This window comes from Orcinus orca, chromosome 5 (genome assembly GCF_937001465.1).
Source record: "Orcinus orca chromosome 5, mOrcOrc1.1, whole genome shotgun sequence".
In the NCBI taxonomy this organism is placed as follows: domain Eukaryota; kingdom Metazoa; phylum Chordata; class Mammalia; order Artiodactyla; family Delphinidae; genus Orcinus; species Orcinus orca.
Genome location: NC_064563.1, coordinates 88,945,179 through 88,963,632, shown reverse-complemented (window position 1 = coordinate 88,963,632; position 18,454 = coordinate 88,945,179). Strand labels below are relative to the sequence as shown.

Sequence of the window (18,454 nt, the reverse complement as noted above, 5' to 3'; positions counted from 1 at the left end):
TGGATCTCTGTTAAGCAGGAGATGGAGATGCCTGGGTAGGAAAACCTCACGGAGTTATGAAAACACATCTAAAGCACGCTCTGAACCACAAGATTCAACAGTGATACTGTAGTGGGCATTGCCGTTCCTTTGTCACTTAACATCCCCATCTTAAATTACTCTGGAACTGAGACTCTGAGAGTAAGGAAATGGCAACAAAGGGGCTTCTTAGCTAGAGCTAAAATACAGGGGGAGCAAGGTTTGAAAAGGAAGCCCAGGTCCCAGTGTGGGACCATGTTTCCCTCAGGGTGAGGAATTTCCCAAATCAAATGTAGCCAATCAGATTCTACAGAGAGGTGGAAACATTGGCCTTGCTATTACATTTCAGGATGCAACGAATGAAAGGAATGACCAAAGAGAGTGGGCCCACGAAAGTACAAGGTTGGCCTGACAGTTAATTAGAAGTTTGAAGGAAGTGAGACTGGCTGTCTGCAAGACGGTTTACTGGCTGAGATTTCAAGGACCCTTGGCAAGTTGAGAATGATGAGATCTGTTCATTTTTCCTTCGCTATAATGAATCATGCCTCTGATGAAAATTGTGTCTGTGTGTGGAGTCGTGTTCTATCATCTTCTCGCTGAATTACTGCTTATCACTTGGGGGCCTCCGAACGACTTGAAGATTGCCAGAGTGAAGTCAGAGTTCAGCTGGGGAGGTAGAACTGTCTGTTCTGGAGGAAGCAGTTCGTTACACCTGCTACTCAGGGACATCTTGCCTTCGGGAATCTTCTTCCCACCACATGCCAGCAGACATCGCACTGTGTTTTGAGCAGGCCCTGGCCAGTGGCCCAGTGGCCTGGCAGCTAAAGGTGGGCACAGGTAGTCTTCCCTCCTCCTTCAGCAAGACAGGATCTTGAGGAAGGCTTTTCGGAACTCGATGTTGAAGGTGGTATAGATCACAGGGTTCAGGGCGCTGTTCACGTAGCCCAGCCACGTGGTGGCACTGTAGAGCTCTGGGGACACGTGGCATGCTTGGCAGTGGGTATTGAGAATGTGGGTCAAGAAGAAGGGCAGCCAGCAGACAATGAAGGTCCCTAGGTTGCAAAGGAAGAGAAAAACTGGGTCAGGGGTTTGTTTACTCCCTTTGTTGTAACATGGAAATGAGTCACAGTTGTCTACTTTACGGCAGCTACTACGCTGGAAGTTTCACATACCCTTTTAATTTTTACACCAACCCTATGAAGCAGGTGTGATTAGTCACTTTTTTTTTTTTTAGGTGAGAAAACTAGATGCTAACATCTTTGATTCATCCCAAGCCTTTGCTCCTAAATCAGTTTTCTGGTTTGATCTTTAGATAGTCCTTCGCTAGTCTTTTCTACTTCTCAATTCAATTCAAATATTTATTTTATGTCTATCCATGCAAGACATGTTCCTAGGTACTGATAGGAAAAAAGACCTTAAAGATGCAATTCATATAGTTAAGGTTGTTGAGGGGATTAACATAGAGGTTCCCTGGACACGAGAAGTCCCTAAGACATGAGTAGTTTGGGGCTTGTCTGTGACAGTGAACAGGATATGTTCACCGTCACTAACTCTGTATGGTACCGCAACTTATCAATTTTTAATTTCTTTATTTAAATAAATTTATATTTTTCTACTATAAAAACCAGCCCTGATTTTACACAGTATGGAAAACTGGGTAAATATGCAAAAGTAGAAAGAAGTGAAATAATCACCCACCACACAAAGACAATCAATTACTTTTGACATCTGAGTGAATTAATCTTCAGTCTTTTTTTCTCTGTATTTAAAATAATCTAGATGTTATCATACCATATGACAGTAGTCTTTTGGCATCCTCACATTTTTCACTTAATATTTTAAAATAGGTAAGCAGGTAGGAAATATCCAGTATGTGCTAGATGATTTAATGAATCATTATCTTACTTATTATTTGATTTATCCATTATAATTCCAAGTGATAGACACGAAACACAGCTCAATTATGTGACTTGTTCGGTTTCATAAATTTCAGTCTAGGTGTTTTGAATTTCCACCAAAGTTAAGATTTATTCACAAACTCTTTTCATTTACATTATAAACATTTATAAATATTACAGTCGTTGGATTTCCAATTTCTGTTAACTATGGTTACCTTAGTATCCTCCACCAGCTCCATTGAACTCAACCTAATTCAACGTAATCCAACCCATCCCAACTTAACCTGACTCACCAAGCACCATGACCAGCATCTGGGTTGCCTTCTTCTCCCGCAGCGGCACTCCCCGAGGTTGCAGGGGGCCTAGCTTCAGGGATGTCGACAACCTGCCATTACTGAGTTTTCGAACCTCTAAGCTGAGCTTAGGTGCCATGGTGGGGCTGAGGGAGTTCCGAGTCTTCCCCTCCCTTTTCAACTCTCCTTCCCCTTCTTGGAAGCCTGGTCTTCCCAAGACAGTATCTTGGCAGATGCTGTAGTAGCGCTTCAGCTCCATGTGTGTCTGACCAGGGGAGAGGGGCTGTAGGTGTAACAAGAGAGGGTCCTGACATTTCTGGGGATATTGTTTATCTTCTGAATGTTCCTGAAAGGGAAACAGAATGCAGTGAAGGAAGAAGGAGCCATCATTGTGTGAAACCTACAGAGGGTGCATCTGAGAGTGGTGGGCTCATGGGAAGTTAAGGTAAACAAAATCTGCTTCCGCCTTTACAACTCAAAAGCACCTACCACATAAAGAACATTTGAGAATCACAATAATCCCTTGAGGAGGGCAGAATAGAATTATAGCCTGGCCTTTTTAAGGTAGAATGACCTGGATACACCGAGGAAAATGTTAAATGGCACCAGTGAGATGTAAGCAGAAAAATCTGGAAAGTGGGAAACGATAAGACAAATGACTCAGTTTCTTCAACAAATAAATTGCAGTGACAACACCACCACCACTTACCAGGTATGGGTCTTATTTGAATTTTGATTCAAATAAACCAACTATAAAAAATCTGTAAGACAATTGGGGAAATTTGAACATTGACTGGATATTTAACGATAGCAGGGAATTATTATTAAATTTTTTAGTGTGATGTGGTATTGTGGTTACGTGTTTTAGAAAAGAGCCCATATCCTTTAGAGAGTCTTAGAGAAATATGTTTGGCTGAAATGTTGTTATGTTTGAAATTTGCTTCATAACAATCCAGTGGGGGGGTGTGAATGTAGGTGGGAGTGTAGTTGAAAGAAGACGGGGCCGTGAGTTGATAATTGCTGGATCTGGCTGATGACTACTGAAGGCTTAGTTATATTTGTCTTTCTACTTTTTTAGTTTTGAAATTTTCAATAATAAAAAGTTTAAAAAACCCAGGATTTTCATCTCAGCTTCCTACTTAGTTGATGCATCCTGGGCAAGTTAATTAAATGTCTCTGAGCCTCATTTGTAAAACAGAAAATAAATGAAAAGAAATAGGTTTGGGATGAACAGACTCTGAGAGTAGGAAACTGAAGATATGTGAAAGTTTCTGGTATTTTGGGAGGACGTGTGTGTGCCAACGTCTGAACTTCTTTCCATGTTTGAAATGTCAGATGCTGTGTCAATCTTGAGTAGAAGGCAGGACTCCCCAGCACCCTTACCAAAGCCATAAAAGCCAGATATTCACTTTCCCCGACCTCCCCACTGGGCAGCTAGAGCTCTGGTACCTGAACCAAGCCCAGCCAGTTGGAGATTCGCACCTACAACCTTGAATTAGAGCTCATGAAGCAGGGAGACTTCAGAATTCATCTAGCGGTGGTGACAGTCAATGTTCAGTGTCCCAGGTATTTGAACCAGATTCTTCCTTAGGCATGAACACCATCTTCTGAAGCTGTTCTTCAGCCTTCTCGTTGAGTCTGAGCTACTTGATATCCTTCCAGTAAATTCCTTTTTTATGTAAGTTAGTCAGCATCAACAACCAAGAACTTTCACTAGTCTCTCCTTAGTTCAAGGAATCATAGTTTTCTAGACACACAGGGCTGGTACACTGTACAAACTTAGAAACATTGTTGGATAAATGAATGAATGTAAGTGGGCTTCAAGATTATTTAGTGTTTTAAAAACTGTGCTCCACAGAGGTGTTTGTAGGAATTCTATCATAACATAGTTTTTTTTTAATTTGGTTTTCATTTTGATGGAATTTTCTAATAATTAATGTAAGTATACCATGTTTTACCTGAATGACCATTTGTAACCAAGATTATATTTTATGATTGAGCTGGCATCTAGTGATCTTCTAAAAGATGCATTATTTCTGAAACTAAAGGACTAGGGACAAATTTTTGAGAGTGCTTATGAAATCTCGGATTTGGGACTTCCCTGGTGGCGCAGAACTTAAGAATCCACCTGCCAATGCAGGGGACATGGGTTTGATCCCTGGTCCGGGAAGATCCCATTTGCCGCGGAGCAACTAAGCCCGTGCGCCACAACTACTGAGCCTGCGCTCTAGGACCCGCGTGCCGCAACTACTGAGCCTGCGTGCCGCAACGACTAAAGCCTGTGCGTTGAGAGCCCATGCTCCACAACAAGAGAAGCCACTGCAATGAGAAGCCCATGCACCACAGCGAAGAGTAGGCCCCGCTCGCTGCAGCTAGAGAAAGCCCACACAGCAATGAAGACCCAGCACAGCCAAAAAAAAAAAAAAAAATTTATGAAATCTCCTATTTGAGAACACTGATCTAGTACAGCTTGTCTCCATTTCACAGATTTGGAAATTCAGTCATGTAGAAGGAAAGTGATTCTTCCAAGATTCTATATTGATGAGTGTACTTTTCAGCTCTCTCTGCAAACTTTTATCACCAGCTCCATGACTGACATGAAGAAACATTGGATTGCGTTGGATCTGCCTGGCAGAGCCCTCCACTCCCAGATGGCAGGACAGAACCTAATTCTCCACACTCCAGGCAACGCTAGCTTCTTGACTCTTCCATCTCTCCTCCGTAGTCAACGCTTTTCCTTCTTTTGGCCTTGGAGCCTTCTTGGACTTTAAATCTCTTATCTATTAAAAAAAATCATTTACAGCAAGAGTCTGTAACAGCTACATCTGGCCCGTGTAAAAGTGGTTAATTAACTATACGGAGATTAGACAAAGCTTAGACATTCATCGTTATGGGTTTTTGAAGCTTCATTCCTAATATTTACTTGGCTGTGGAGCTCAGGAAGAGGAATACTGGTCTTTTATCTAACACCTTCAGGCTCCATGCAGCACTTGGCTTTCTTGGGGCTGGTTTGAATTGGAAGGATAAGAATCAGGGTGACTATGAAATTGTCTCGTTTTTCCCCGTATTTAATGGCAAATACGGCACCTGAAGGTTTCCCATTAGTGTCCCTTTTCGGCGTTTCTTGGATCCGCCCATGTCTGTTTCAGCAATGCCCTGTTTCCTCTAATGCAGGTTGTTCTGGATGGTATCTTCACAACACATCCAAGAGTCATTGGCTCTGGTCATTGGGATCTACCTCAACAGTCCTATGCTTTTGGAATATTATTTGATAATGCCTATTCTGAAGCTCAAACCAGGCAGAGTCTCAGATCTGTTATTTATTACAGATGCAAGTGTGAGCTTGGCGCTAAATTTGATTTTGGGGTGGAAGCGGAATTAAGTCAAGCCAATGTCTTGAGAAAGGGTCTCTTATTCTTTTCCTACAGTCAAAGGCATGGCTTACTCACCATTTTTCCCCATGGCATCTGATGGAAATCTGGCCCTTATTGAAAAACTGTCACATAGGGTGCAACCGTAGCCAGGAAGACTAGGGTGGGTTGAAGGAGAAACAGTTGTGGGTTAAGCTCTATATAGTTGGACCATATAGGTGACAATGCTTTGAATACAGTGTGTTCATATCCTCCGTCTTGGGTCCTGACCTCCTATTTCACAGGGGCCAATATTTTTGCTCTACGCAGTCTTAGGACTTTGAGTTTGAGGTTCTGATTCTCATTCAAGTCATTATAGGTTGATCTAGACATCCAATGTGTACCTTCCTTCAACATCAAACTCAATTCTTACTCTATGAAGCCTTTCCGGAGCATACTGACCTTTATCTTTTTATAACCTCTCCAGCATTTAATATTTAGATGCTTAGTTGTCTTCATCTCACATTTGGCAAACGTCCCAGTCAGTGTTGGGCTGCTCATTAATTTTGGGTGGAGGTGTGTTTTATTGGCTTGTCTAAGATTCTAAGCTACATGCAGGCAGAGGCTGTATAATATTCCTGCCGTCTCTTCCCTAGAAGATTGCAAGTGATTGGTATTCATCCATTCATGCTTCAAGTACACCTTGAAGCATGTGCCAGACACTGGAATGAGCAGAATTCACAGCCCAAGCAATCAGAAGATTTCAGTGACCTTCCTTTTCAGAGCCTTGAAAGACCTAGTAAAATGTGTCATCAGCATCTCCCATTCCCTCAGCTGGTTAGTGCCTCAACACAGAGGCAGATCTAGAAAGGACAAGAAGTTTCAGTGGACCCCCCAGTGATTCCTGATGTAATGATCTGGCCAAAAAGTCATTCCTGGAAACCTGGCATCAGCGAATGGTAAAGCTACCACACTAAAACGTCATACCTGTGTGACATCTGAACAGCTGGCCATTTAGGGACAATGAAAGACTTTGAAGGGGAGCAGAAGAAGCCCAGAAGCTATCCTATCATCTTGCTAAGTCAAGTGTGCTCTAGGGAAGACTATCAGTGCACTTTTGAGATTGGATTTCCTACCTTTAAAGCCTAGCCAATATCTGCAGATTAAAAGGTGGGTATCAGATGTGGGTCCTCGATGTGGCAGAACAGGCAAAAACATGCACTGCTGGACACAAGGCTGGAGGCCACGGGGCTGGGTGTTGTCTTCCTTCTGCCCCTCCAGGGTGCTTACCTGTTGGGGGAAGCCGGGCCTGACGCTGATGCACTGACTGTTCTGTCGAGTGAGGATCCGTTTCCGTCTCCTCTGTCTCAACACCACGTAGATCCTGGCATAGACGAGGACAGTCACTCCAAAGGGCAGGTAGAAGGACACCACTGAAGAGTAGAGGACAAAGTCAGGGTTGGAGATGGAGCAGATGCTGGGGTCTCCTGTGAGTGAGAGAAGGGGAGAGAGCAAAGTAGTTGGCCAAGTATGGGACCTCGGTGGGGAGCACAAAATATGACCTCACATCATGTGTGGTGTCTCCACCATCGAATCCACAGTGGAGCTTCAAGAAGCCCTGGCCTGTCCCACCTACCCCCTCATCATGTCCTGGTCTATGTGCTGCCTCCTCCGTGGAGGCTTCCTTGCTTGATTTTCTCAGTCAGGAGCGACTCTTACTTCCTTTGTGCCCCACAGCCCTTTACTGTGCAGTTAGCACACATGGCCTGATTGTTAACTCGTGAGGGTGTCATGTCAGACACCTACGTCGTCCTCTCGCTGAGAGTAGGAGGTCTAATTCATCCCGATGTCACGCACAGTTCACTAAAAAGAAAATTTACCGATGATCACATGCCAGACACTGCTCTACAATGGGGCTGCAAAGATGAATAAGACACAGTGTCCTCCCTTGAAGGAGCTCCCAGTCTAGACAGACAGACGATCCCTTCCGTATGCTGCGCTAAGCGTCACAGAGGAACGTGGCCTGGGAGGCGGGGGTCGGGGGGTGTCACAGAGCAACAGAGCAGAGGCTCCCAGGAGGGATGCGGTCCCCAGAAAAGGGCCTGCCTGTGTGGAGGCATCAGAGGATTGTTGCATGCAATGAAAGAAAGGAGGAAGGCTTCTTTGCTGAGAATGCCAGGTCCCCGGTTTTGAATCTGAGTTGTCGGGCAGGTGGTGGCTGAATACAGGCAAGTCTATTTCTCGGCGAATCCCAGTACTGCTCAGGGTTGAGATGGGAAAAGGGCCAGTAAACCTACTGTCATCGTGGGCAATGTGAATCGAGGCACATCCTTGCTTTATGTCCTGAAACGCTCCTGCCCTTCCTCCTTAGGGGGCCCTGCAACTTTGTCTTCTTCACTAGCAGATGTTGAGATCCCTCCAGTAGCCAGAGTAAGGCCTACAACTTGCCCCATCTTGAAAAAGAAAGTGGAAGGAAACTAGTATATTCCAGGTGATTCCAAGGGCTTTAGACACATTATCTTACCTAATAAATGTGCAACATGATGTAGGCAGGTACCATTACCGTCTCTATTCTCAGACGAGCAGACTAAGGCTCAGAGCTATTCAGTAAGTGGCCTAACGTCACACAGCCTGGATGTGTTCCTCCAGTCATTTTGACCCCAAAACCAATGTTCTTTCTATGATTTTGACTCTCCACCTCCCTCTACTATTGGGGCACGACAAATTTGCACTTTGTCCCGTCAGCAACAGGTGTTGGCACATCCAGCCAATCTTAATAAAGGGATGGGCATTCTCCAGCCCAAACTCTGGCCTCGGAAGATGCAGCCTCAGATGTGAACTGGTGGGGAGAGGGCCGTGGCCACATGGGCCCCTTATTCTGCTTCTTGGTCTACGGAGGTAGGTGGAAGCCAGGCAGCCTGAAGTGGGAGACCCAGGTCTCCATTTACTAACTGTGTGACCTTGGGCATGTTACTTAACTATGCCAAGCCTCAGTTTCATGGTCTGTAAATGAAGGACAAAAATATTGTCTCATGTAGTGGTTGTGAGACGAAATGGTAACTATTATTATCATTTATTCTTTACTATTATTTATTATATACTTCCTCCGAGCTTTTTGAACTTGAAAGGGAAGGTATCACTTGGAATGAAAATTTGGAGAAAGACTTATAGGGAACAATATTTGTGGGGGAGAGAAGGGAGCAACAGCTAAGAATTAAAACAAAATGAACAAGAAAGCATGTATTCAGTGCTCAGTCAGGCATTTTAATGACGGCACTGTCACCAGAATCTTTACGAGCTACTCCCAATTCTCTGATTCTCTTGGTAGCAGGGTAAAATTCAGGTAAAATTAATGTCATCTCACCAAAGCCTATATCATCATCTTTTAGGAAATGGCTCATAAAACTCTGAACAGTGGTCACCAAAATGGCATCTTCTGGTCTTCTAGGGAAGTGGGGTTGGGAGTAAGGATAGGGTGGCGACTGGTGGTCTTTCTGAATCTGTAAGGAGCCACGCTGGCAGTGATCACCCCTCCCCTGCCGTCAGCTCCCCTGCTGTCAGCGTCTGACTATGATTGAAATGCCTCCTCTAATGAGGAGGTACCTCAGCACATTTTGTAGTGAGAGGGGGTCAGAGGGGTGGCAGGGTCACTTTCCGCCTATTCATCTTGTCACCATCCTTGGTGTGCTAGATAGTCCCCATGCGTCTCTGCAGATATACCATCTACCCTTCTCTATCCTCCTCTGGGCTTTGGGAGGCTGACCTCTATATTTTATATATTAACTACTACATTTAAAAAGCCAGGAGCCAGAGTGGGTATAGTAGGCTTCCATCTGTGTAAACATGGACACACACACACACTCACATGTGTCCATGCACGGGTGTGTGTATGCACTTGCTTCAAGCATGGCGTGCGGGGTCTTAGTTCCCTGACCAGGGATTGAACCCGTGCGCCCTGCAGTGGAAGTTCGGAGTCTTAACCACTGGATCTCCAGGGAAGTCCCGAGCATTATCTTTTAAGAATATGGGTGTTCACTTCTAGGGAGGGGACAGGGGGACTGGCAATCTAGGGTAGAAGGGAGACGTACAGGTAAGTCTGTATATATACCTCATTATACCTTATGTTTTATCATGTGCAAGTATTTATTTTTCCATTAAAAGCATTGAAATATTGAAACGTTGAAATATTGAAAGGATATGTATGAGAAACAGAGTGAAGAGAGAGCACATAGCTATTTCGAAATGGCTGATCAATGATCTTCAGTATACAGTCCCTGAACCTGCATTGTCATCCCTTCCTTCCTCTCCTACCTAAGAAACTGCTGCCTGTCCTTAGAGTTTTGCAGCCTCTCCCAGAATTTCTCCATGTTATGTGCCCCGTGAGGCCTGTCAGCAGGCAGAGTGATGCTGGAGGCTGTTGGGCAGTGAGTGGGGCCCTGCCCCAGCCTCCGCCAGGCCTGGCCTGGGTGTGTGTCCTGTGGGCAGTGCAGAGTGAAACACCACACACAGCAATTCTGAAAGCTTCTCTCTGCTGAGTCCTGAGGAGGTGGTGAGGGCAGTGAGGCCCCCAGGAGCTAGGCTTCCCCAGGAAATGAGGTGCTTTGTCTTGATTATTTAACTGAAAGGGTAGTGTGCTGTCAGCATAACAGTTATTGAATGAACGAATACATGAATGATGAATAAATGAGCAAACTGTACAGATGAACATTTTCCATAAGCGCATCAGCGGTCACTAGCTGGAGCATAATAGGGAAGGCCAGGAGGCTACCCCCCATCCTCCGAGACTGGGATGTTTACCCCAACTAATCTCAACAGCTAAGGAGGAAAGGATGATGATGAGGACTCATCCACTGACTCATTCAACACAAGTTTACAGAGCACCCGCTGTATTCAAGGCGCTGTGCCCGGTGATACACTAAATACATTTCGTGGGCTAGCCTGGGAACTTGAGTCCCACAGTCATGTGAATGGCAAAGTCAAAAGCAAGTTGAGTTGAGAGATTCATGAACTTCTAGCTCATTGAAGGATTTGTCCTCAATTTGTTTCCAAAGACAGGAGATCTTAATGAATTTGATCGAGGATGAGCCTAGTATTCTCTTTGTTCTTCTCAACCAAGTCCCCCTACCCCCAGATGCAGGGTTCTGAAAGCCAGGTGAGGCGTTCTATTGCTAAAATCTAAATAGCCCTCCTCCATTTCTTTGTTTCAGAGGAAAATTAAGTCAGTTGGTAGGACTTTCTCAACTTTAAGTTCTTCTGCCCTTGAAAGTTTCTTAAACCCTGGTCACCAGCTATTGCTTATCCATTCTGGAATTTTTAATAACCCAATAGCTATCTGATTTAACAGAAATTTAAATACTAGTTATTTTTCTTATCTGTAAAATAAAAGGGTCAGGGATCTTTCAGGTTTCCTCTAGTACTAACACTCCATCCTCTGCTGCCATCAGGGGCTGTTGACGATGTGATATTTGGCTCCTGACTGCTGGGTCTCTGCTGGGACCTGGGGCAACACGGGTCAGCCAGGCCCCACAGTCCTGGAACTCTCTGTGACCCAAGATGCTGCTTTATGTGTGCATCCAGACATGCATGTCACTCTTTTTCGGGCAATAAGAGCAATTCCAAGATAGAAGAACCTGAAGTTCAACTTTCCTCTACGTTATGTTCTCTGACAATTCAGAGTCCCACGTGGCAGCCCATTTCCTTAAAAGAAGAGCCCTGCCAGAAAGTTCTGTTTTGTGTTGCACCTCATGAAAGTCCAGCCACTGCCAATATCAGGTGTTGTTGGCAGTATCCTGCCCTTTTCTCCTTCTCGCAGGAGGAGTAGAAAAAAATGGCCGAGAGAAGTCATTTATATTGGGCTTTTGAATGAACTTGGGAAATTCCTTAGAGCTGTAAGAGGTGCTGGAGAAACCCACATCTATCAAGATAATGAAGCTTTGCTGTGAAGGTCAGACTGAGGCAGAGAAGGCCAGTGGGGCTTCTCTGCCTTGAGTCCTGCTTACGAATTCCCTGAGAGCAGAGCAAGGACTACCACTGTTTAGATATCCCTTGGAGCAGGGGCATAGTTAAATTTTGAGGCACAGGAACATTTTCTAATACATAATAATAGTAACAACAATAACACTAGCTAGTATCTACTGGGCTCTTACAATGGACCTGACACGAGCACAATACATGAATACGTGGAGAGCCTTCTGTAGCCTAATTAATAAATTTAAAAGTAAGAGACAGAGAGAAAGAGAGATGAGAAAGAAGTGAGCCTATACGTGGTAAGTCATGAGCCTTTTTTGCCTTCTCAATTCTATATTTGAAAATCCTTTTGGAAAGATTTTTCTGAGTTTTGTTTCTGAAACAATAATGATCTCACTGGTGGCAACAAAACTGCATTAGGTCCTCATTCTTCTTCACTTTATATGTTGACTTTAACTGGGAACTCTGTCTAACGTCAGATTTTGACTAAGTGTTACCAGGTGTGTGTGTGTGTGTGCGTGTGTGTGTGTGTGTGTGTGCGCGCGCGCCCACGCGTGCACATGAGAAAGACCGCCCCTGCCAGCCTCTAAGAATGAGGAAGAGGAATCACTCGGCCCAGCAAAAGTTGGTGGGGCTTTGCTGCTGGCCGGGTTAAGGATTGCCTTGGTCTAGCAGTGGTAGGAAGTGGCCCATACTACAAATTCCAACTTAGAAGGCATTTTCTCATAGAAACATGGATATAGAAGGTGGCTTAGTTATCGGACTAACCCCCAAAGCATATTTAGACTCATTGAAATGGTATTTGAGCGCCAGAGTCAGCTTCTACAGTCGTGTTAGAGAATGTCGCCTTGGTGCACGTGCATGCACACGCATGTTTGTGTTTATAATGTGACATTGGTGACCGATAATGGGAAGCATTAAAGAGTAACGCAAAGACAATAACAACATATTTTAGGAACACCCTGAGTTAACCAGGCACATCTTTGTTGGATAACTTGGCTACTTAACCTCTAATGCAGCAGAGAAACAAGCCTAACCTTGAGCAGGTGATATGTGTTTGGCACATCTATGTATGTTATCCCAATTTAATCCTCACTTATTTGTAAAAGAACTCTGTGAAGGAGGTAGAGTGGAGTTATAACATATGTAGGCTTAGATTCTAGAGTCAATGAAAATTATAGGGAGTCAAAATTCACCCTGAATCACATATAAAGATACGCATGGTTTGATTACAACCCTGAACAGTAATAAGTAAAGACATATGACACATGCGGTAATATGTCATCTATTATAAAGAGTTCAACCTAACATATAATTTTAGAGATGAAGTTGCTGGACTTACTTGTAGGAGGCCATATATAAAAATAAATATTGAAAACTTCCTAACTAAATACATAGACCTAGTCCACATACTTGATTTTGTTCAAGTTTATGCTGTGCTATATTGTTATCCCAAATTTATCAACAAGGAAGCTTAACTTAGAAAAGTTAAGTAACTTGTTCAAGCAGACGCAGCTGTTAAGCAGCCGAACTGGAGTTTGAATCTAGATTTTTCTGACTCCAGAGCCTCTGTCTTCCTAAATGTATTTTGACTTCTAAATAATTGACCAGCAAATGACTCTTTGAAGACTATATATAAGTTAAGATTTTCCTGTTTTTATATGTAACGTGTTACATATAATATATCTGTATATACATAAGTACACAGCTACGTGACTTGTACGTATATACCAGCAATTCATGAACCTGGAACATAGTAGGAATTGAATGAATCAATTCAAATGGAGAAAATAAGAAATCCAGATGAACACTAGAACATGAGTCAATCAGTTCTCTCTTAGTGAACACTCTGTTTATTTTCAATACCTGTAACTATACTATATGTGCTAATACTTTCCATTCAACACATGAAATTCTTGAGGCTGAAAGATGGTCATGGAACAGACACTGAAGGCACTGTGAGGTGTCAGTTTGGATTGGTGTCATATCTGAAATCCCAGACAACTCAGATATACACATTGTTCATCCATTTGTCCGTCCACCCATCCATCCATCCATCCATCCATCCAATAGAAGATGTACCATGTGCCAAGCACCATGGCCAAAATTTTTGTATATTAAAAAATATAAAATACATCCTCCAGTAATTTAGGAATTCATCCTAGTTCCCAAACACCAGAAATGATTTTTATTGAATAAAAAGTTAGAACTGTATACCCTACTCCAGGGCTTTCATGATATGTTATTTTGCATTGTAAATCCATTACGAATTACCATCTTTTCGTTAGTAAACTTCACCTGAATTATTCATATAGCTTAGTTTTTTAACTGGCACATTTCTTCAAATGAATACAATGGCTTTTCTTTCAAAATAGGAGTAAGCAGACTTTTCGTTAATTGGGGCAGAACATTATTCCTGTGCCATTAATTGAAGAGGTTTTGTTTTCTATTTTATTTGTAATCAATAAAGGCCAATGCTTTGCAGTCTATAGCATCCTCATTTGATTACATTGACCAGGGGTCAGAGCACCACTCACAACCATTCAGATGTGCTGTGAATCACGCCGCTATTGGAAGTGGGGCCGTCATTGTTACCTGTGGTGTTGAAGCCAAAGAGGAGAGGGCAAGACACAGCAAAGGCCAGCACCCAGACAGCCGTGATCATGAGGGTCACGCGCCGACAGGAGCTCTGTCCTGTGCCATGTTGGTAGTGAACTGGCATGACCACTGCAGTGTACCTGTGAAAGGGAGGGGAGAGAGGATAGACATGATGAGAAAGGTTCTAAAGACAAGTTGAAAGAGTTTACTAGAGAAATACTCAGGTTGATAACATGTGGCAGGAGAAAAATAATTTGGTTCGAGAAACTTAGAGAGAAAGGGGTATTTGAGCGAACATAGCAGAAAGGCTGAGACAAGATAGATGAAGTACTCATTGAGGGAGGTGAGCAGAGAAAGGGAGAAAGAATAAAAAGCATAGCATAACAACACTGGGTTGCCGGAGAGCTTCTTACCAATGCTGGTTGACGGCCCAGCATATCCCAGCCTTATATTCACACACCCTTAACCTTGAAGACTCTAGATGCTGGTTTGTGTGCCTTTACGTTCTCCCACAGTTTTTCAGATAATGATGGAACTGTGCCCAAAGAGGATGTTTAGCCCTGCCTGTATCCTAACATTAATTCTAACCCTCGTAGTGACAACTATTCCAAGTAGCAGAGATTTTGTAAATAGAGATGAGTAATATCCAATGAAGGCTTATTTTAAAATCAAGTTTTCATGCTGTCTTAATCTGCTTGGGCTGCTATATCAAAAATACCATACACTGGGTGACTTAAACAATAAATATTTATATTTCACAGTTCAGGAGGCTGGGAAGTCCAGCATCAATGTGCTGGCAGATTTGGTGCCTGGTGAAAACCCACTTCTTGGCTTGTAGACGGCAGTCTTCTTGCTGTGTTCTCACACGGTGGGAGGGCTGAGGGGAGCTCTCTGGAGTCTCTTTTATAAGGGCACTAATCCCATGCATGAGGGTGGAGCCCTAATCACCGCCCAAAGGTCCCACCTCCTATACCATCACATCGGCAGTTAGGATTTTAACATATGAATTTGGGGGGGGGGCACAAACATTCGCTCTACAGCACATGCTTTTACATGGTCAAAGCACAGTTTCTTATTCCTGTTGGATATTGTTGTCTTTTCTGTGGTATATCCACACGTACATTTACAGCTGCTTATTGGACTTACCTGCACGATTGCTCCATGGTTGTCCCAAACTCAAATTATCTGAAATAGATCTTCCTATTTCCCTACATCTCTTAATCTGCTTCCACTTCCTGCCTTTCTTCCAGACATCCACACCCAACATTCAGGCTTTTTGACTCTTCTTTGGCCCTTCCATATCATTTGCTCACCCATTCATTTAGCCTTTCATTCATTCAGTATTTATTGAGTTCTCACTATATACCAGGTCTTATTCTGGAAATACAGAGATGTGGAAATGGGACATTGTCTCTGTCCTTACTGAGCTGGGAGTTGAGTGGAGTAGATAGATGAAAAAAATGCTAATATAAAATGAGTATCACGAAGGAAGTAAGCTGGGTGATGTGTTTAAGGATAGTGGAGGATGTAAAGAAGGGGAAAATGACATAAGTGGGTAGGGAAATGAGTGGGGTGAGAGGGAGCCAGTCATGAGGGAAGGTAGGAGAAGAACATTTTAGGCAGAAGGACAGCAGGTCCTGTAAATTTACCCATTATGGTATCTTCCCCATTATCCATGCATTTCTTTTCTACCACTTTTTCTCTGTGATGGCCACAGCCTCCTGGCTGGTCTCCTATTGCTAAGTCCCCAAATAGATTTCATCATGTCCACCCCACCCCATGTTCCCCCCGACTCAGATGAAAACTATCTGAAATAGGCATAATTCTAAGATGGGCCCCAAGATTTATGCACTGTAGAACTAGTAGAAATCCTGTGATTAGATTACAAATCAACAGACTGAGTAAATCAAAAAGGAGATTATCTTGGGTGAGCCTGATAATTATCAAGGTGAGCCCTTGAAAGGGACTGAGCCCTTCCTTAATTCAGAGAGATTCAAAGCATGAGAAATTATCCTCCTGGCCTGCAAGGGGCAAACTGCCATGTTTGGGGAAAGATCATTTGGCAAGGAACAGCAAAAGGCCTATGTGAGCTGAGAACAGCCCCTGGTTGACAACCACCAAGAAAGTGGGAACCTCAATCTTATAACTGCAAGGAACTGAATTCTACTGACTACCTGAATACGTTTGGAAGACGAAAACACGAGTCAGCCTACACCACATTTTCAACTTTGTGAGACCCTTAGCAGAGAACCTACCTACATGGTGCACAGACTTTTTGACCTGTGAGATTAAAAATGGATATAAAGTCACTACATTTGTGATAATTTGTTACACAGCAACAGAAAACAAATACAACGTCAATACTTAGCCTTCCTCAACATGACCCCAACTTGCCCAGCCAACCTGACCTTCCGTTGGACCCTGACACTTAACATATAACTGCAGCCATACTGGCCTAGTGATGGGTTATCTTCAACAGTCTTTGTTCAATCCATTATCCCTTTTCCTTCCCTGGGTAGCTCATTTTTTTCTCTCCTTTAATCCCAGATCAGCTCTCCAGTAACGTTCCCAGTCCTTCTATCTTACAGAGATCTCTAACTCTGAATGCATAGCACTCCTATGCCAATCAATCACGTTGCCCTTCTGCCTGCATTATTGGACTTGCCTCATGGCTGGAGAGAGATAGACCCCATAGGATTTAAGTTACTTAATGGCTCAAATCATCTTATAGCCTTGGTATTCCATATAGGTCCTTGTACAAAGCAAGTAGTAAGAAGCTGTTGACTGCCTCATGGACTCTGAAGGCCTCCTTCCTCATAAGAGGACAATTCTAATCCTAGCCCAGCTCAAGGGATCTAATATATATGGCTTGGTCTACATATGCTCAATTTTTATTTATTTATTTATTTATTATTGAAGTATAGTTGATTTACAATATGTTAGTTTCAGGTATACAGCAAAGTGAATCAGTTATATATACATTCTTTTTCAGATTCTTTTCCCATATAGGTTATTACAAAATATTGAGTATAGTTCCTGTGCTATACAGTAGGTCCTTGCTTTATCTATTTTATATATAGTAGTGTGTATATGTTACTCCCAAATTCCTAATTTATCTGTCCTGTCCACCTTTCCCCTTTGGTAAGCATAAGTATTTTTCTATGTCTGTGAGTCTGTTTCTGTTTTGTAAGTAAGTTCATCTGTATCATTCTTTTTAGATTCCACATATAAGTGATATATGATATTTGTCTCTCTCTGTCTAACTTCACTTAGTATGATAATCTCTAGGTCCATCCATGTTGCTGCAAATGACATCATTTCATTCATTTTTATGACTGAGTATTATTCCATTGTGTATATATACCACATCTTCTTTATTCATTCATCTGTTGATGGACATTTAGGTTGCTTCCATATCTTGGCAATTGTAAATAGTACATATGCTCAATTTTTCATTGTCTCATCAGTGTCCAGGGAACCTGGAGGCCAGATGCAGAGCAGGAACCCCCTTAGCTCCTCTTGTGCACCTCAAGGCTTGGGGCTGAGGAAGGGAAGGACACACCCTGGGCTGGAGGGGGTGGGGTAGTGCTCCCTGATGCTCCTCCTATATGTGCCAGCCACCTGACTCATCTGCCTCATATGCATCTGGCCTTAGAGTTCACATGTTAACATTTGTATCCCCAAAGAGCAGCCTGAGAGTCAGCTCTGAGGGCTGAGATGGAGGCAGACTCTGCAGAACTTGGCCTTGGCACCCTAACATGTGACAGAGGTGGCTTCTTTGTCAAGAGGGAGAAATAGAGTCCTTATTTAATAAGGTCAAATTACGATCCCACCACCAGCCTCAAGGAAGGCCCATGACAACCCAGTTCCCTTCTCCTGATGCACATACACTATAGATCCTCCCTTGAATCCCTAACTTGGCGATAAAGGAGCAGGGCAAGCAGTACCTGGCACTCCTCCAGGCCTCTCACTCTCTCAGGACTTCCGACTCTGCTGGGGCAGTGAGCTGGGGCTTCACGTCAAATATGTCAACCAGGGTCTGGCCCTCAGCAGTGATCCCTGAGGCACCGTGGAGGAGAGGCTGAGCCTGAAGCCCCGCAGCTGTCCTGGCCAAAGAGCTGATGAGGGTCAGGAAGGAAAGGTATGGCACACTTCTTCCTGTCCAGACCTGTTGGCCTTCATTTACATAATGACCTTGGACGTAAAAGAACCCGACCATTCCATAATTTGGTAGTGTGCTGCTAAATGCCTAACAACTGGCTCTGCCGGTGAAAAAAAGCCCTAATTTATACCATTTGTCAATTTCTGTGGTACAAATACTCCCACCATT

At 43.4% G+C, this 18,454-nt stretch overlaps 1 protein-coding gene across 2 annotated transcripts in view; it reads right to left on the bottom strand.

Annotated features, from left to right (window-relative positions):
* Nucleotides 1–873: 873 nt before the first annotated feature.
* The window catches only part of DRD3 (dopamine receptor D3), a 36,266-nt gene continuing 18,685 nt past the window's right edge, over nt 874–18,454 (bottom strand). Inside the window, exons 3-7 of one of the 2 annotated variants that reach the window (XM_004272041.1) lie at nt 14,122–14,264; nt 6,850–7,046; nt 2,357–2,492; nt 2,210–2,257; nt 874–1,070 (exon numbers count right to left, since the gene is read on the bottom strand). In XM_004272041.1, the coding sequence (XP_004272089.1) occupies nt 874–1,070; nt 2,210–2,257; nt 2,357–2,492; nt 6,850–7,046; nt 14,122–14,264 (721 nt within the window). Of the gene's footprint in view, nt 1,071–2,209; nt 2,493–6,849; nt 7,047–14,121; nt 14,265–18,454 lie in introns of both variants that reach the window. The other variant, XM_004272040.1, reaches the window with a different exon arrangement.